Raw genomic sequence first — 20579 nt, 5'->3', positions numbered from 1 at the left:
AATTTGTACATTCAGTCCTGTTTGTCAGGCATTAAGGCCCAGAGATTATTCAGTAACTATTTGTGACCCACTTCAAAGACCAAATCTTCAGTCGGAGCGGTACAAACTAAATCAACCTAAATGTCAGGGATGCTTTTTCATATGATGATCCTTGAACAGCAGATTGGTCTTACAATGAAGAAAGGCCTCCTCATCGGAGACATATGATGTCCTTCCTCAGATGATAATTCTTCGGTGTTAAAATAAAATCTGTAAGATTCTGCCAGCCACCTTTCTGCCCACCGTCAACCTCGATCCCGGGGAGAAAGACGGTTGATCTGACCTGATCTGATCCAATCATCAAACTGCGCATTTGAATGATCACGATGACATGAGCAGCTGCTCGTCACGTCACTACCAAATTTCTAATTGTGTGTTTATGTGTGTATTTCCTGTTCGTACATACCTACCACACAAAGACAATACAAACAAAAGCAGCGATCAAAGTCTGAATTGGCCTTTGAAAGCTTCTCGCTGACGTAATGAGAGCATCGCCTCACTTAATAACCAGGCCTCAGTGAACACGTTCGGTTCCTTTGAAGCACAATGAAACACAAACAAGATGAAAACGGTTCATTAACGCTGCTCGAATTACGCAAAAAGGGGAGAGGATCACAGTTTCACCGCCGTCACACAACCCTTGACCAAAGATGCAAACACTGCTGAACTGAATGCTGATAAGAGAACTATTTTCACCATTTACTACCCATGAAGCAGGGGGTGAGAAAAAGACAGCTGCAGTAACTTTTAATATTGTCATATCTGAAACTGATTCTTATTCTTCAGGGCCTCTGAAATAAAAATGAAGACCAGAGCTCCCTAAATCTCTGCAGGAAATTCAATCTATTTCCTTCTATTTCCAATCACAAACACCTCCAGAAATGTGTGCTATCATGACGCATCTCAGCCCAGTCTTTATTAAAAAGTTAAATACATTAAACATGTGTGCTGCAGCATATGGCATCCACACAGGCTGATCTACATCACATGACTCCTTCAGATAAAATCCTGAATCTGTTTCAGACCATTCTTCTTAATCTCTACCTCCTCAAGATGCAGTTTTGACTCAGGATCAGCTCTTTAACTTGCAACCTGTTTTAGACCACAAGAAACAAACTGTGGGTCAATGTTTTCCACATTAACATCTATCGATCAATTTCTCAGCAAGTCCCTTTGATTGTTGTGGGTCCTGACACACCCTGGCGGTTCGCTCACCCTTCTCATACGACCCCCCTGCCTTCGTTAGATTGTCTATTTACATGCTTTTTAGCTGATATGTTACATCAAATAAAGGACGCTGCTACTCTTGTGTCAGTTTCTGTCGTGCATCTTGGATGTAAATCTAATTATGAGATGCATAATGCATCTTTTCAGTTCATTAGTTCCATATTATTCCATATTTGAGTTCTTCCTATATGTTTATATTCATCTATATGTCCTGTATCTATTTTGTAAGCGTGTCATCTATGATTTAAAATGCAAAAAAAACCCTTACATTTTTAACAAGTTCATTAAACAGTTTGTCAGTTTTCATCATTTAAATTTGTCCCTAACGTTTGTCCCCAGTTTCCCCTGAAGGTTCATTTCCAGGGAACTGAGTTATGGCATGTTGACCACCGTTACATAAGGAGGCAGGAGACAAAGGTAGGAAACACAATACAGGAGCTTAAACCAAAGTTACTCAACTCTCAGCTGTGCTGCAGGATGGAGCCCTGTGGGCTTTACAGCCTGTTAGAGATACGACAGGAAACACAATGCGTCTCTCACCGCTGGTTTATCAGAGGGCTCAGTGCTTGTTGTTGTATCTGCTGCTCATGTTCAGAGTCTAAATTTAAACCCTCTGTGTGTGCCAAGGTGGTTTGTATCAAAACCCCTTTAATTCCAGCTGAGCAGATGCAGACAGCATGTTTGATGCTGATGCCAAGCCACGAGGATGAAATGGCCGAGGCCTTTGTAAACATCTCTCAGAGATATGTTGGTCTCTGATGTGGCAGAGGAAAAAATTGAGACAAATGGGTTGGCTTAAGTTGCTGCGTGACGATTCTGATTGATACCAGAGAGAAGGAGGAAATAGGCCAACAAATATATCAAATATACATGGAATCACATCAGAGGTGGATTGTGGGGTCATGTGCCTTTGTATTACCAGCAGTAGATTCACATGACAGGAAAAACAAAAGACCCACATGTAGACACACAGAGAGAGTTTTCTGATTGGATTTAAAAACTGATACAGACATTTATTAAGAATTTCCCGTTAATGTTTTGGCCGACTGGTAGGAATTTCCCTTGTTGCGGCCAGATAAATAGAATATAAATTCACAAAAATACAGTATATATGTACAGAATTGCAGGGATTACACATTTATTGCACTCCATTTTCCATGATCCTAAAATCTTGTCTTCATCTGTTTCTACTCCACTTTTCTTTTCCTCTGCAGGATTCTTTTTTTCCCATGTCAGACTAAATATAGAGACACAGATATAAAATGAAAAAGGAGCAGTGGGAGTGACAACCGCTCCCTCTCTCTTTCCACCAATTATCATCAAGAATTTGTCTCCAGGATCTTTGAAACCATGACAACAGCAGGTTCCTGTTCCAATCCGATGTCTTGCGCGCCATCTGGTGGTACAAAAGAGGAAGTTCCGACTGCTCTTCAGTTCCTTTGAGGAACTGAAAGTACTGTAGTTTAAGTCAGTATGCGGACAGCTGCATTCTGAGATCATTGTAGAGTCCTTGAAGAGCTTGAACAGTTTGATAATAAGGAATTGCAGTAATCTAATTTAGAAGTAACAAAGGCATGAATTAATCTTTTCTGCATTTTTAAAGGATAAGACATTTTGAAAGGAAAGGAAAGAAGGCTGTCTGAGACACAGACTTAATATGAGAGTTAAAGGACAGATCTTGATCAGAAATAACTTCCACGTTCCTAACATCACTAGTAGAGGTTAAAGCAATGTTATCTAAGTGAATTACAGTATTAGAAAATAATCACTAAGGTGTTTTGTACAAATAATAATAACTTCAGTTTTGTCAGTGCTCAGCATTAAGAAGTTTTGGAGCGTCCAAGACATAAAATCCCTGAGGCAAGTCTCCAATTTAACCAATTGGTCAGATTTGTTTGCTTTAATTGATGAATATAACTAAGTACTGTCTGCATAGCACTGAAAATTAATTTTTTTCTCATAATATTTCCTTACGGTAATATACTGTATACAGATTAAACAATGTAAGGCCACAACAGATCCTTCAGGTACTCCGCAAATGAGACCTTCTTGTTCTGAAGATTTATTATTTACATGAACAAACGGAAATTGTTGAGACAAATATGAGCTAAACCAGTTTGATGCTAAATTTTTAATGCCCACCTCATCTTCTAATCTCCTGAGAAAAATGTTATGATATATACAGTGTCAAACGCTGCACTGAGGTCTAACAACTAAGACTAAGTGACTCCCATTGGTGGGAGTCACTTAGTCTGGCAACAGTATGTTGTCCACCATAATGTATTACTCAACATGTTAGTGCTGCATACAGATGATTAGCATAAACCAGTAAGGACAGAGACAGTATAAACCGCTGTGTGAACTTTCATGCTGCTACATCTCATCAGAACGTCAGGTCCTGTCCAACAAATGCTCCTTTTAATCACTCTAAATGTAATCACCGACCTTTGACCTTGACAGATCACAAACTCTGACCACGACATTTGCTACAAGCTCAACTAGCCTCCTCTTCACCCCCTCAGAGACATATTTTAGCTACCCAGCAGACCATGCACAACATGTCCCTGCACCTCTAATGAGACAGTTTGCTTGCACCGTCTTAAAGCTTCGCTCCTCATTAGTGCTGATGGAGGTAATGGCGCCATCACTGGAGTCTCCAATACATCCAGACTGGAGTCTGTCAGCAGGGTTCTGTGCAGACTAATGGATCATTAATGGATGCTAGACTGATGAGTGAGGTTATAAGACCTGAGGGACTTCAACAAATGGAGATTATGATGAAGAGAAAAGGAGGGAATCACAGGTACAGCAAGCAACAAAAGTGTGACTGTTCAAAGAAAAGCCCACAAAGAGTCAACTTGTCTGTTTTTAAGGAAGATGTGGTGACACGGTTCAGTGCAGTAACAAAAAGCTGGCCAATGAAAACGGCTTTTCAAATCCAAGCAGGAACAAAGTTGAAATAGTTTACATTAACTCAGTTTATACAGGCATCAATGCACGGCAATACTGTAGACGACCTGTGTGCATCATTAGAGATCTCCATCTGAAAGCTCAGCTGTTAGTCTTAATGCATTTTGATTTATATCTCTATTGCTGCTGTGATGTGGATCAATATTTCTGTTTCAATTTTTTTAAGGCTTGGTTTGGACCCACAGGAACCAGGGATCAGTGGTGGAGCAAAGATATTTCTAAATCAAAGGCATTTTTTACACTAGGGAGCCAGTAAGCTTCCAATATCCATGTACATTTTCACCAATCATTTATTGTTTGTTTGCATCTTTGAACAAATATTCGTTAAAGCAAGTTTCAAGCAAGTTATTCAATTACACTTAGTAATTAAAAAGTTATTGTCATTTTCACTTAACTCTAAACCAACTGCATTAAAAACACAATACAGTACAGTATGTAAAAGTTTATTTTCCAAAGCCTGTGATGCATGACATACACGACATGAGGTAAAACAGGTGATGTGTGTTATCACTACCTAGACAACCAATTAGAGCAGAAACACTGATTTTTGATCAGTAACAGCCTAACCAATCAGAAATCAGCCTCAAACCGAATTGTCAACATACATATCCAGTGAGACTCTACAAAAACTGATTTAGCTGTCTTTGATCATTTAGTCATCAACTTTCTCATTAAAGTATTTCATAAATATTTCTATATAAGTTTTCAACCTGTAATGGTAAAATTACATTTACCTGAAAATAAATGTCTGAATAACTGAATGTTACTCAAGGACTGCATCGTTTATTTTATTTTATTTTATTTTTTAGTTTACATGACAGTTTACCTAACCCAGTTAATGAAACGTTTAACATTTCAGTCACAAAATTGTAAACTTTTAGCATTCAACATTATTTCATATTAAAAAAAAAGACACTACATAAATACAAATACGTCAGTGGGAGGAAGCGCTGCACTGATTGTGTGTCTCCTCTATTAAAAGGACCTGAGCTCAGCAGTCAAACTCTTTTCCTGCCTTTGCTGGCTGGAGTCAGAACTTTGTTCAGTGCTGACAGAGATACAGGACAAACACATATGGGTCCTATTTTTTCTCCATGAAGTTACACAACAAATGACAAAATACATCAGTGCCACCTAAAGACAACTGGAACTACACTTAAGAATATTTAGCCCTCCCTGAATAAACAGTACTTCTCTATTTCCTTGATAAAATTGAGCTTTCTAGTGGTGATGAAATAAATAAACCTCCTCCAAGTGTGTAGCTATAATTATTCGATGTAAATGTGTTTTGCATTACATGAAGATCATGCTTTTAGGAGAGTCAAAAAAGAATTTGTGTAGCCGTGCCCTGTGTCTTGGAGTGACCTACATTCTTACAACAGTGAAATGCAAACAGGGTGGATTGTCTATTGATAGCTGCAATCTGGGCTGCACAGGGCAACTGTCAAGAGAGTGATTAGGATGATGAAATAGATGTGGTGGTATTTACTGAAGCCCTGCAGTGGGACTGATCCGTGTCATGTGATCCTGGTCTTAAAAGACAAGGAAGACAATGAAAGTTGCATCTGCTGGTGAACCAGAAGCTATGGACAGTGTCAGAACATGCTTGGAAAACATGCAATAAATGGTAGATTCAGCAAATCTCTCATGACTGAGAGGACTGAATGTTAAATGGAGAATGATTGTAATTTTTCCTTCACTAAATGACTAATATTATTTAGTCATCATCAAAATATCCCAACAATTAGCTGTGTCATCAGAAACTGGAATGCAGGGGGCCGGAGGTTAGTGGTGTGGATGCTGAGATGCTTATTTCATCCAACAATTCATTACATTACTTTTTTTTCATATAACTACTAAACCACAACTGTAAACCGAGTGCGTTTAAAAGAAGAGAACAAAAATGATTTTTTTAAAAAAGGTCAAAGTAAAAGAAAAACTGATAATTCTCACACAATCAAAGCAAAACCACCAAGCATGGGAAAGAAATGACGTGACAGCATCGGCAGGAAGAAGCACAATCGCTCCTAGTGATGTGTTTACATGGAGCACGTTGTGTTTGCACTGCAGTCCTCATCAAAGTTGAAGCCAGCATGGTTAGTGTTCTCTACAGCTATTTTTAATTTCATGGCCCACTGGTGTGCCAAAACACACACACACACACACACTCATAGGCACACACACATGCACAGAGATCTGTGATCACATATCCACATATATGTCTTATATTCATAGAAGTGCTTCTAGTGACATTCAGGAATAATTTCTTACTTATCTTCCTCCTTTAAAGACAGACCTGCTGTTATGACGTATGAGAACACTCAATATCCCCACTCTTCCACACAGTGAGTTAGAACATTCTATGAAGTTCAATTTGTTCCAGATATTCATTTTTAAATGATATATTTTGGATTTTCTCTTCCTGTTCCTATGATGTACGTTCCCTGCCTGCTGGTGTAGGTCAGATATGAGGTTCAGTGAATGAGACACTGAGAACACATGAAGGTTGAGCTCTCTAACAAAACGGTGTAATTACATACATGCTGTTGTATCCTGTATTCTATGCTGTATTCAGTGGAACCAGGGGAAAATGTTCTTTGCAGAACGTCATGAGGGCTTCATGGTCCTGAGGGGAATCCCACACATGATAATTAACACCCTGCCTGTTATTTGGATTGCTGCGGGGTTCGGATTGCTACCAACCTTCTTACCCTGCCACCATGGCATGTTTAGTGAACGTACAGCAGGTTTGACAAACTATCACACTGACATTTTTTAAAAAAACTTTAGTTTTCATTTATTTTTAAGTTTCAATCAATGCATTCGTGCTGCTGTTGTGTGTTAAATTTAAGATAATCCCTCAAGGAGGACGGTTCACAGAATAATTGTATGTTTGAAATTATATGTGTTGCTAGTTTTCCTTTATGAACCACTTCGTTTGAGCAATCTGAATAGGTAATAGAATTTACAATAATCATCTGACAATTTGTCCCTTCCAAGTCCTTCAATTAGTGATCGGATTTTAACGTATGTTGTTGGCATTTGTGGTCACCCCTCCCCCTAAATATACTAGTTTAACAGAATATCTGATCATTTACTTTTATCTAGCAAGTTATTGCTCATCAGCTGATGTCAATCGGTCTTTTTAGAAGTATTTCAACCAGATGATGAGTTTTTCGGCTGTTTTTATAGATATATTCAAGCTGTGCCGTATAGGTATTTGATATCGAATGCGTTACAAAGATGAACTCACGACTCGTCACCATCAGCTATTTTTTAGCGTAAACTGTTCGAAACTGTTTTGTTTTGTTGCGTTGATAACATTATTCACTTTTTTCAGCAGCAGCTTCTTTATTTAGGCATACATTTGTATTCCTGTCTGAATCTCATCATCATGCAGCAGAGAAGAGTCATGTGTATTAGTTTTGATGGACTTTCACTAAAGCCCAATGCTGCATGAGCAATCTTCAAGTTACTATGGCAACAGAAAAAGCTGATATCATGAGCAGATAGACAGATATATGAATGCGTTCAGGTTAATGTTTTGCTTCAGGCTCTTCTTGTCTCCAATGGAAGAAAATAATTTGAGTTCAAAAGTTGAGTCAAATCACAGAAGCTGCCAAGACATCCTACCATAGGAGGTGATGGTAGGAATGGCGTTTACAACCACAGCATTAGAGGAACATGACAGAAAGACTGATAATTATTATTGGTATATAACAATTACACAAATGTACCATAGAGCGATTTAAAAAGGTGAGTGATAATTTTCACCATGTAAGATTTTTAAAAGGACTCTTGATTTTGGAAACACATTTTTATAGCTAAAAAAGAACAGCACCTTTATCCAACCAATCGCAAATGATGATAACCTAAACCATGCCTATAAAACAGCACAGAAATTTGGCACAAAAATGAGAACGAGAAAAAAATTACATGTTATCGGCATGTTAGAGGCAGGACACACCAGTAGATAATTCACAGTGGTGGTGAATGCTCACCGTTCCAGAGGAACAACGCCGAATGGCATCCTGATTCCAGGACCAGAAACAGGATCCACGTATCAGCCTGCTGTTCATCAGAAACAGGTTCATACTGGCCACTAAATTTATTCTAAATAAATATTAAATACTAAAATTGGGCCTCCTGGGAAATTGATGACACATGTTTTCTGGTGCTGATTTTGTCTCGTTGCTTTAGTTATTAATCAAATCATCATTAAATAATTATTTAAAAGAACAAATTACAGATATGATAATTAAATACACATACTACCCGGTTAAATTAGCAGAGGATCTCTTGTGGATGTTTACTGCATTCTGTCCACATATTAAATGTCTTAATGGACTGCTGCCTCTTTTACTTCAAACATTTAACCTGTGATGAAACAAAGAAGATGTGTTAAAATAAAAAAAATAAAATAAAAAATAATCGTCAACATTTTGGCCTCGGAGGGGGGGGGGGGCTGGGAGCCGTTCTCGTGACGTCACCGCTGACCGCTAGCTAGCCAGTTGTTTTGTCAGGAGAAAAAGGAGCTACAAGCGGAAGAAACACGGATTAGGATTCGGACAGTGTTCGCTTCGCGGTCCTGGTTTAGTTTTTAACATTTTGAATCATGTCGACCCCGGCGAGGAGACGGCTGATGAGAGATTTTAAAAGGTACCTCTATTTTTTTTTCCCTGGCAGACATCTCTGCTGTTTGTGTGTAACCGTTAGCGATGAAGCTAACGCTAGCTGTTAGCTTAGCGTTAGCTTGTCGGTGCAGGGATACAGGACTGTATCTACAGCCTGAGCTGATGTATGGAGAAATAAACCGCTTGTTTAGTTTGGTGTGAATCTCTTCATTACGGGGATATTATTGACAATTATTATCGGGTGTTTTAGCTGCTATTCGGTCGTGATGCTTGGGTTTTAATGGAATGTTTTCCATCCAGGTAATAACAATGTTTTCCCCCATTTTTCTTGCTAACTAGTTGTTTGTTTTTTGTATTTCTGTCATTTTATGTACCTGACATTTACAAGAAATACTCAGCAAACTATGTATTTTGCTTTTAATAACTGATTCGACGCTAATTTACCCTGATACATTTACATTTCTTCTCACAGACTGATATTCATGTTGAAATTCCGCTACTTTACATCCAGCTAAACGTCACCAGCCTTTAAACATGATGGTTCCAGCCCCCCTCCCATGTAAAAGGGCTCAGGTGTTCTGCAGGGACTGGGGGGGGGGGGGGTGATCAGGTCGTCTGTCTGAGTAGTAAAGATGATTAAACATGAGCCCAAAGACTCAGCATTAATATAATTTAACGCCCTCAGTTTTCTCGGTATTCATGTATTGTGGATGATGTGTTTGTGTGGCAGGGGTCCATTCTCTACCTGCTAGCCCCAATCTGTTGCCCCGCTCCATCTGGCATCTTACAGTGTTTGTGTGTCATTCACACACCTGTCAGTGGAAAAAAAAAAAAGATCCTGAGCTATTCTACTAAGTACAGCCGATGAAGCCAGGCAGATAAGGTATCAGCGTAACCCTACTCTGCTCTTCCAGTCCCCAGGTAGTAAACTGTCACACACTGAGGCAAGAGCGGGGCAATAGTCGTCCCTGGATCAGCCCGTGTCCACAACTGGATGATTCAGCTCACACTTTCGCAATATTACCTAACTTCTTGTTTCTGTTTGACATGACGTGTTTGAACAGCAGACAAACTGCAGCGGCTGTGATTTTGGTGTTACACTGTTTTGATCACTTTTTCAGTTTAGTGTTCAGCCTTTGTTGGAAATATCACAATTCTTAAGGTTTTATAAGTGTTGATGCTTTGCTGAATGAAGCGTCACTTTCATTTTCTTTTCTAAGAATATTTTTAGAAGCAGTTGACATTTTGAAACTAACTGTACACTCGAGTGCTTTACTCCGCCTTCGTTTTCTGTCCATCAGCTCTATTTTCTTCAGCATTAGGAATCAGCCCAGAATAGTTAACCTTATCTTCTGAACTATATTTCAAAGTTAATTTGGAACATACAGAAGGTTTAATCAGGTTTTTGGGTTGATGGTGGAAAGCCAGAACATTATTTTACAGAGGTTAAACAGTTTTAGTTCGGTCTAGTTATTGTCTGTGTTGTATTAATCCTTTGTCGATAAATTCTGACGGATTCGAATTAAACAAGTGTTTTATCCATTACCAGCATAATACGAAGCACTGATTGTCATTTTATTATCTCTCCATCCTGAGGTTGCAACTAATAATTTTCATGATTGCTTAATTGGCCCATTTTTCTATTGTAATTCCTTGTTGTTTTCCTGTGTCATGCCTTCATCTTTATCTTTCAGTTCAAACTAAGACACTTTTTAGGGACATAAACTATACATTTCTAGCATTTTAGAAGTCGTTTAAAGAATAATCTGTTGTATTTTTCCCCGTTACATCCATTACCACACAAATAACCATCACAGTGCTTTTCCAAGCAAAGTTATTATTGAATGTCGCCTGTTCTGAAATTATTGAAAATTTTCCATCCCAGCTTTGAAAAATCAAACTTGTCCTCAGATCTTTTTTTATTCATCACATTGGAACAAATCTCAAAGATAGATAACAAATGTAATATTTCACATTTACAAAGCTAGTTATGAAGAAATGTGTTTTTGTCATAAACAGATTGTCCTCCACCTCCACTAAACTGTGTACCTGCAGACCAATCAGTAATCCCCAGTTTCCTAGTAGAGCAATTGTCTTGTAGAACAGTGGCCTCCAACCCCCAGGCTGTGGGCCGGTACTGGTCCGTGGGCCAATCGGTACTGGGCTGCACAGAAAGAATAATAGAATTTAGACTATTTCAGTTTTATTTCTGATCTTATTCTGAACGATGTTTTAAAATGAGTGGATTCTTTCCTCCACATCTGTCTATGAGTCAATCTTGATGTTTGTCAAGATGCTTGCCTCGGTCACATGACTACCTTCTTAAAGGGGCCACTCCAGCCGCTAACACAGAATACATTACCGCTAAACTGAAACTCGCAAGATAGCAAACAAAAACAAACGGCACAATGTTACGAGGACGCTGCTAATAACGTTGCATAAACATTGGATGGATTCACATTATAATATTTGTTAAAAGAACAGGTTTTTATTTTTATTTTGTTGTATTTATCCACCACACCTTAAAGGCCCATCCGTGAAAATATTGTCTGACATTAAACCGGTCTGTGGAGCAAAAGAGGTTGGTGTGAACTGCACCCCTCCATCAGCAGAGAGCTCAGGCGGGTCACGTTAACGGGGTGAGTGGCAGTGGGTGTCCCTGCGGCCGTGGTCATAGGTCTGCACTCACACTGACAGACACATCAGTCTGCCTTGATTTGTAGCTGTAAGGTCTGGTTTAACCAGTGTTTATGCCAGCAGTGTGAATGTTGACCCATAGTCTGATGATTACAGATTTTTGCTACACGTTTTGGTGATCTGAAGCAACACTTGAAATATGATGCAGTAATGAAACTATGCAGGAAAACCGACATTAGTATGTGGTTCAGTTTGGCTCCGGACACCATGCTGCCTTCATTTATCAATGTGGGAACCATCAGAAACGTGTTTCACAAGTTGCGGTGATCAGTTCTTTGACAAACCAGAGGCTGCGTTCAGAAACTTCAAAGATTGACCTGTGACATGTGCGTGTTTGTGATTTGTTGACGTCTTTGTTGCTAGGCATTTGTTGCTGCAGCAGTTTTTTTCTCTGCTCTTCAGAGATCACTTGTCAGACATTCCTGGGCATATTGCTCTGTGGGGCTGGGCGTAAAGTAACAAAATCTAGATTAAATCAAGAGATTAGTTTGGGTTAAAGATTAAAAACAGGTATGTGTTTCCAAATTTTATATATTTCCAAAGAATATAAAAATTATATCTTTTAAATATTTTATATATTTCAAAGAAATGTATAAAGTTTGGAAACACGACATTACTTGTGTTCAAATATATAAAAATTAAGTTTTATGTTTTTTTATATATATTATTTTTCCATCCTTCCTGCTTTCGTTTTCCTCCATGTCTCCATCCGGCCGTCTTCTTCTGTCCATGATCCTCATGGTTTTTCTTACCCCATGTTTCTTTCTGTTTCGCCAAGACTTCAAGAAGATCCTCCCACCGGTGTGAGCGGAGCGCCGTCAGAGAACAACATCATGCTTTGGAACGCTGTTATTTTTGGGTGAGTCATCTAAATCCAGCTCCACCCTGCTGGCTCCACTGTGATTGTGATGCACAGCATCCCTCCAACCCACCCACCCACCCATTTTTGTATTCAAATATGTCTGATTACAGTAGCGATTGTGTCATAGAACAATCTGGAGAACCAACATGTAGAAATGATTGATTTGATGCAGGAACCAACTGGAGACACAGTTGGGAGTGGGGTCAAAAGGTCAGTCAGGGGAGGAAGATGGAGAAATGTGTTGAGAAAGTTCAAACTGAAAGTAAGACTTCTTTTCAATACTCACCGTAGGAAGTACAAAAGGGAAATAAAGGACTTTAAATCCTCTGAACTTCAGGCAAAAACACAAACAGCAGGTGGACTCACTCAGATTTCTCCACCAAAGTCAAGGTCATGAGTGAAGCTGAGATGTTAACGATGGAGGCTGGCAGAGAGACAGCGAGTAGCTCAATAAATCCTGAAGTGTGTGCTCAGCAATATATAAAGGGTGTGTGATCATTATCATGACTGTCTGCTGGGCTACGATATTTCTGAAGCACATGTGTCAAACTCAAGGCCCGGGGGCCAAATGTGGCCCGCCACAACATTTTATGTGGCCCACGAGAGCATAAAAGGTCAGAGTGTCTAAAAAAAAATAAGTCAAAAGTGTGCTTTGACCAAAAACTACATTTCCCACAATGCAGTACTGTAATTAAGCCCATTTTAACTCTGTCAAAACCATTTTAAACATACTTAATGTCCCTGTTTAATGTTGTTTCTCTGTCAATAAGTAATAAATTCAGTGTTATTTAACATTATGTAGGTACATTTATTTTACATTACATTGAGTTACATTTAGTTACATTTATTAGTTTAATCTGGCCCTTTGAGGACAGCTATTATGCTGATGTGGCCCTCAGTGAAAATGAGTTTGACACCCCTGATCTAGATCGCATTGGTAGAAGCTTTGAATTTAAACTAATTTTGCTGCTCTCTCTCTGCCTGCAGGCCTGTGGGGACACCGTTTGAAGACGGTAAGTTCCTCATGTGATTCCATAAAACCCAGGCCCAGTAGGAACACGCTCATGCATATCATTGCATCATTTAATCCATTTATTACAGCCTTCTGGGTATATAGAAGTGTGATGTTGTGTTGGTCAGTTACACTGCAGATACATCCACGTAAATGATTTTACAAAACATCCCCAGACGTAAAACAAAGTGGGACATCTGGGGGTGTTAAATGTATAAAAGGACTTTTAATTCTCTAAACTTAATGCCTTGAAGAGCTTTTAAATAGTTTGTCCTTTTTGTAATGAGTTCAGTCACTCAGTGAACTGGTAGTTCTGTTTCTTGTGGACTGGAACATTGTGAGGTGAGACTCATTTACACTCCTAGGCTATTTTTAAAGGGCTTCATTAATATTGGATGGACACAGACAACCTCCTGGTCTTCATTCAGTGTCCCAGGATAGAGACAGGGTGTGAACGCTACAGGATACCTACTTCTATAAAGTCACAACACCTTTCAGACACAGACACATCCATACAAGCGAATTTCTTTATTCTCTCTGTGCTTTGTAATTATGAGAGAAGTGCTGACTCGGCTAGATGTAGTTAGAGTGGAGGTGTCTGCCTCGGTGAAGGACGAGTTTCTCTTTCTGGTCCAGTCGGCTGTATTTTTATATTTTTAGGGAAATAATTGTGCCTGTATGCTTTGAACCCCCGGCTCCCCCCAGTTCTCACAATTCTCTTTCCCTCCTCTCTCCCTGCAGGAACATTTAAGCTTCTGATAGAGTTTTCGGAGGAATACCCAAACAAGCCTCCCACAGTTCGGTTTATCTCCAGAATGTTTCACCCTAATGGTAAGCGCTGCCTCACATTTCACCCACGCTCCAGTTAATTCTGCTTTCACTGTTTCATAACCAAGAGTTCACAAGTCGGTGCAGTTGACTTTAGATGAAAGCCTCGTTTTCACAGTTTGTGCTTCCAGTGTATCACGACTCCCCTAAAGTCAGCGTGTTAAATCCCTGAGTCAGCATTAAGCCCTGTGGGAGCTGGATTGTCAGCATGATGGGTTTGCAACCGAAAGGTGATCCGACTGCTTCCACCAGCAGTTTTGGTGTCTTATCTGTTATCGTGTGTTATATTAGCTAATCCCACAAAGTTTGTGAGTTTCAGAGCGAACACAGTGTCGCTCTGAGCAAAGCATCTTAGGATGAGTCAAGAACAGAAAAAAAAACACTGATAAATGTCTGGGTGTCAGTGAAAGTCCACCGAAGGGGAGATCCATTGGTGCAAAGAGCTGGCAGCCAATGAGTTAAAGTACTCAAAGTTTTTGGAATGCTCATCTGCACATAAAAAAATATTTTAAAAAGTATCATTTCCTCATTAATATCAAGGACAGAGAAAGAAAGTGTTTCATAGCGAAGCCAAAACATTCAGGTTGTAAGAAGAAGAATAGAAGATCCTGTCAGGTTCCTGGTAGATCTGTGATTCCGATCCACGTCTGATGCTTGACCCTGTTGTCTCTGTGCTCCCCAGTTTACGCAGATGGCAGTATATGTTTAGACATCCTCCAGAACCGCTGGAGCCCCACATACGATGTGTCGTCCATACTCACCTCCATCCAGGTAGGTTCTGGCCCCACAGAAAGGAGGTTTCAAGGTTTTATAGCTTAAGTCTGTGGAAGCATCAAACTATCATGATGTCAATTCTGCATCAGTGTTTTTACTGAACTCCAGGAATCTGGTCTTCTCTCAGTGGATGTCCAGAAATTACTTATTTATGATTTTTCATGTTTTCCTTGATTTTTGTGTAACTTTGCAGCAAGAAATCCTGTTTTCTCTTCCCAAGAGAGAAGTATCAACATAAAAGTGAAATTTTGTCTGTTGCTGCCTGTCAGTATTCCATCTCGGTCAAATTTAAACTTTTGTAAATGTTTTTAAAAAATTGTATTTATTCATTTATTTTTATGTCATTTATTTTTATTTTATTATATTTTTATGTCATTTATTTATATAATTTATTTGTTATTGTTTTTCCACAGTCTTTGCTGGACGAGCCAAACCCCAACAGCCCGGCCAACAGCCAGGCCGCACAGCTCTATCAGGAAAACAAGAGGGAGTACGAGAAGAGGGTGACGGCCATCGTGGAGCAGAGCTGGGTGGATGGCTGAGCTCCTCTGGTGATCCTTCCTCTTCATCAACCTCTCTTCATCATCCCAGTACTTTCATTCTTTCATTTTTACCTCATCAAAAAAACAACAAAAAAAACCAACTAAAACAGCAACTATATCAGAAGAACTCAAGTGCCACCGTGAAAAGAGGAAGATTAAAACATCCAAACCAGAATGGACATTAACTCGCTTGCCAACACATTTGATAACCAGGGAGGGTAAAATTCAATCTTATATTTGTGTTTCTTGTTTTAATTTTACTTTCTTTTTTTTTATTGCATGATGTGAAATAAGTTATTGCTAATAGAATTTGTAATATATCTTTGTTGTTAGGTTGGATTGATGTTGTTTGAGTTTTACAGATTTTTTTTTTTTTTTCCAGTTGGGCTTTTTATCTTTTTCTGTCACATCTGCTGGCGTTCACACAGCTGAACTATGGGAAAGGGCAGGTGCGTACGGGGTCACGGTGACTGTCACTGATGGTTGAAAAAGAATTCCTGTTCAAATATCCATCTGTTACTTAAAGAGACGCTGTAGGTTTCTGCAGAACTCAACCACAGATTTAGTGTGAAATTTAAAAACAAGATAGGATAAAAAATGTTAACTGAAATTGAATAAAGGCTATGTGAACTGTTGAATATTCATGAAAGTCAGCAGTGTGTTTAAGCACATGGGATTGATCACATGGACCATTTTAGCACAGTTCCTTTACAGCTGTGTGGGGACAGATGTTATTCTCTCAATGTGTCAGATCAATAAATACGATTGGCTTCTGCATACGTCTGCATGCAGTCTAAGCCGTTTTCACAGTGACGCCAGCCCTTTCCCTTCAGCTCCTTTTCACACCTGCGTTTGTGTCTTTTGTTTTATTTGTATGTGACACCGGATTAAAAGACCACTCAAGTTCAGAATCATGAGTTAACCCTGCCCACCTCCAGCGAAACGATCATGGAAGACAGACATAAAAGTAGAGTTGTTTTTCTGAGACAGTAAGGTCATCTTGTGGCTAGTGGCTTATTTCACCTATCAAGCAGAAGGGATGTGTTAGCAAATTTTGTGAATTAAAAGAAAAATGTATACTTATAACAATATGCTGTATAAACATAATAAAACACATTTTTCAGACTTTGAGAGCGTTTTTTGTGTCAAAATGACTTAAAACAGTCTTTTATGCCCTATAAGGTCATTAAAACTGAAATTACAGCCAAAGCGTTCTGGATGGAATTTATAACCCAAGTGTGAGCTGTCCTTTTGCCTTTTGTAGAACACAGGTGGTATTTTTACCCTAATCAGTGGATTTCTACTGATTTTAATCCAAATTGGTCAATTCTGTGAATCATCTAAATCTGTTTCATAGTTGTTTAGGTACACTATTTTATCATTGTAATCAAAAATGATCTTGTCAACTGAATTTCACAATGTATTTCCTCCAAACAAAATTGGATATCTTAAGAACATTTCTTAACAGATTGACAATTAGTTGAATTGAAAACTTGTTTAGACCAATGAGTACGCCCGTAGGATTTCACTTCACAAACTCGCACTAAAAGGAAGACAAAGGGAGTGCAGAAGTTGGCAGAACTTGCAAAAAGAGGATGTTGTCGAGAATTGGAAATTGTTAATAGTGTAAATATTAATCTATAAAATATAGCTGGAAAACAATTCTAGCACTGAAGAAAGATGACGTGTCACTAGTCTGATGAGACCAAGTAAAGCACTGAGGGAAAACTGAATATATTTGTAAAATTGTAAAGTTTTTAAGTGGGCTCTCTTAATTCCAGGTGTTTCTCTAATCAATAATTTCACTCTAAATCAGTTATGAATTACTAAAAAGCTCTCAGTCCCATTGAACTCATTAGTTTGATCCAATCTGAAGTCCACATCTTGACCGTTTGAAGTTTTGCGAGAAAGGAAAACCCTAAACTGTCCTCATGTCTAAAAACTCAGTATAATTGGTCTTTATATCAATACTATGAAAAAGCAGAAAAACTTCATTCATTGATAAGAAAATACATGTTTATTGTGCTTCAGGTAGGAACAAGATCCAGTCTTGCCTGGATTCATAAAAAATGGGATTAAAAGTACACTTTTTAAAAAAAACAGTAAAATTCCAACACTGACAGACACTTCCACTGCATAATAAAATGCTGATGCTTGAGGTTTACACTCACATCTGCAATAAATAGTACAGGACTGTAAACCATGATCCTGTCGGGTCAGACCTAAGGCCAGACCCGACAAACCAGTAGGGACGAGGCTGTGGATGCGGTCAGCGACCCTACAGAGGACGAGAAACACATGAAGATGTATTTGTGTGTATTTATGTTTGTGTGTGTGTGTGTGTGTGTGTGTGTGTGTATAGAGATACCTGCTGCTGCTTCATGATCTCATCTCTGGTCTTGAACACCGGTGCGTCCTCCACCTCGATGCCTTCTGCCATTTCCTTCACTTTGTCCAGGAGCTCTGTGCTGTACCTGCAGGTCAGAGAACGTTCCATCAGCACAGGATCAAACTGAGGTCAATGGATTCATGGGTTGTTCTTCATGCAGTCATTAAATCATCTGAAACATTTTGCCGATGGAAATTGTCACAATATTTATAGCAGAAATGAGAAATATGGCTCATTTCCAGTTTTTCAGCCATAAATGATGCTTTCTTTCACCTAAAATTATTTTTACTTTCAACTATCAGCCCATGAGAACAAGCAGGAGACCCCGGTCAAACACGTTAGTTTGAGGTTTTCCTCCACTCTAGGCCGGTACTTGAACGCAACACCTCCTCCGTACCGACAGCCCAGGAAGACGTTGTTGGCCCAGACCATGGACAGGGACAGCAGCTGGTCCAGCCGCTGCTGCTGGAAGTCGCTGATGTTCCGCAGGATGAACTCCTTCCGGCCCTGCCACTGCTTCTCGCTCTCCCCGTAGGTCCTGAACGTCTCCACCCGGTCGGCGAGGACTCGGTTCTGCTGGATAAAGTCTTCTACATCCAAGGAAGACATCTTGCTCGCCTCCGACGGGATCAACGTGAGTAACTTCCGGTCGGCGCGCGGATGTCGGAAGTGGTTTTTAAAGTTGCTGCGGTTCAACTAGCGCCACGCAGCGGTAGTCCTGAGAACTACATCTATCGGGACTAACAGGGCTGCTATGTTATATTCAGCTGGATTAAATGTGTTGAAGGTGAAACATGGTGGTTAATTAACCAGATTAATACAGGTACAGTATATATAAATATATAAATACATAAAATAAAATATATGCCATAAAAGGTCACAAGGAGAGGAAGTGGCATCTAACATTTAATCCTCATTTTATTCTGTATCACTTCCTGCCTTTCATCAGCCTTAATGTGATAATTTCTGAACTTCTTATTATGAGCAAATGAATCCAAATGCTTGGCGTAGGTTCCCATTCATAATGAAGCAGATGGAAGGCCTGCTCCGAGGGTCAGGACCTCTTCATGTTTCCTACATGGAGAGCCCACAAAAAAATTATTAATTCTTAGATGTTGTTTCTGCACAAATTAATACATTTTACATCTATCGTGACCCAGCGCCAAACTAAAGGAAATAATACACGTTTACGGTGACGTCGACGAGAACCATGAACGTTTCTGTTGTTTTAAGAATAATTGAGCCCGTAGTTTCTTTATTTTCCCCTCTCGTGTTCACACATGTATCAGCTTCATCCTGTTCCTCTGAACAATGTACCCTTTGTGTTCACCTGAAACAGTATTTTTCAGTTGTAACTAAATGCTCAGTCATTGAAAGATTTTTCTGTGAGAAACACGCTCCCCTTGAATGTTTTATTACCCCACGAGTAAGTCCCAGAATGACAAAAACATGCACATGAACACACAAAAACACACACTGTAAACCCCTCTCAGATCCCCACAGGAAAACTACCCGTAGCACCAAAGAGCATGTTGTACTTTGGGCGACTTCCAAGTCATACGAGTTGCCACTTTATTGAGTGAATTCACCCATTAAGTTTATGGCCTCTCCCCCCCCTCACTCAGCCTGAAATACACACTGATGCTGAAATAATACACTGCGTTCCAGCCGACTCTGGCAGACAGCCGCTCCTGATGAGTCAGCTAATGCACGCTTGCTTAGCAGAGAACTATAATTGTGCAGCACACAGACAGGTAGGCCTTTCAGATGGAGTCCTGGGGGAGAGCTGGCACAGAAGGCTGAGCCGGAGCAGTAAAGCGTCTGGATGTGAAGGTGACTGGGAGCTGTGTGTGGAGATAGATGGGTGTAAATCCCAGAGTCAACTTCGGGAATGTTAACTCAGATGTAATCCTTCTTTAATTCAGGGGCGGCTCAGGTGCGAGATAATCCACGAAAACAGTTAGAAACTCAATTTATTTTGATTTTTCTTGGCTTTTTCTTACACCAAATTAGACACGTCAGCTGCAGGATAATTGGAAGTAAGAATTGGGACAGTCGTCTGACAGAGAATACTTTAGATTAATTAGATTAGACCAGATTAAATTAGATTAAACCCACTGGGGTGCTGTTGCTGCCCAGGAAGAATCTCTCTCATGGATACTCAGACATGACCCAGACTTACAGATTGTGAAGTAAAATAACATGACATCATCAATCATTACCTGTCACACCTTTGGGGGGCTGAGCCCCCCAGGTGTCTGACCCTAGACCCACCCCTCCTTAGACTGCCTCTCCTCCTGCACCCTTTCTCCTGCTCTCTTTTCATTCCTCTCCTCTCTAATTCTAACTGAAAACGCTATCAATGAACGTTCACACCTCCTACCTGTGAAGACAGACGGGCCACGCCCTCACCCTGTTCTACCACTAGGGGGCGCTGATGGTCCACCAGCGGAGAAGGGAGGGGCTATTCTAATATACACACCTGGCTGGAGAGGTATGATTGGATAAAGACACACCACGGTGGACGTGAACCCAGACTGAATAACATTTAGTGAATTGTTCCTGTTTCCGGTGTGGCGCCTCTAAAGTTTTATTCATTTCAGTA

The 20579-nt window shown here is 39.7% G+C and overlaps 2 protein-coding genes across 3 annotated transcripts; one reads left to right on the top strand and one right to left on the bottom strand.

The window, feature by feature from the left end:
• The first annotated feature begins 8741 nt into the window (after nucleotides 1–8741).
• ube2b (ubiquitin-conjugating enzyme E2B (RAD6 homolog)) lies at nucleotides 8742–16716 on the top strand. Its single transcript, XM_068331038.1, has 6 exons — nucleotides 8742–8895; nucleotides 12346–12426; nucleotides 13417–13442; nucleotides 14183–14272; nucleotides 14952–15040; nucleotides 15457–16716. The coding sequence occupies exons 1-6, from the start codon at nucleotides 8852–8854 to the stop codon at nucleotides 15583–15585; spliced, it is 459 nt and encodes a 152-aa protein (XP_068187139.1). The 5' UTR covers nucleotides 8742–8851; the 3' UTR covers nucleotides 15586–16716.
• An 874-nt stretch (nucleotides 16717–17590) lies between these two features.
• cdkn2aipnl (CDKN2A interacting protein N-terminal like) lies at nucleotides 17591–18638 on the bottom strand. Of its 2 annotated transcripts, none has more exons than XR_011037874.1 (3): nucleotides 18248–18638; nucleotides 17954–18059; nucleotides 17591–17863 (listed from the first exon to the last, which is right to left on the bottom strand). XR_011037874.1 is itself a non-coding variant. In XM_068331907.1 (3 exons), the coding sequence occupies exons 1-3, from the start codon at nucleotides 18581–18583 to the stop codon at nucleotides 17855–17857; spliced, it is 327 nt and encodes a 108-aa protein (XP_068188008.1). In that variant the 5' UTR covers nucleotides 18584–18630; the 3' UTR covers nucleotides 17591–17854. The 2 variants fall into 2 exon arrangements, 1 of the variants encoding a protein (XP_068188008.1); XM_068331907.1 differs by having other exon boundaries at nucleotides 18372–18630.
• Nucleotides 18639–20579: the final 1941 nt, after the last annotated feature.

Source organism: Antennarius striatus, chromosome 13 (assembly GCF_040054535.1).
Source record: "Antennarius striatus isolate MH-2024 chromosome 13, ASM4005453v1, whole genome shotgun sequence".
NCBI lineage: Eukaryota > Metazoa > Chordata > Actinopteri > Lophiiformes > Antennariidae > Antennarius > Antennarius striatus.
This window is presented reverse-complemented; position numbering and strand designations above follow the sequence as displayed.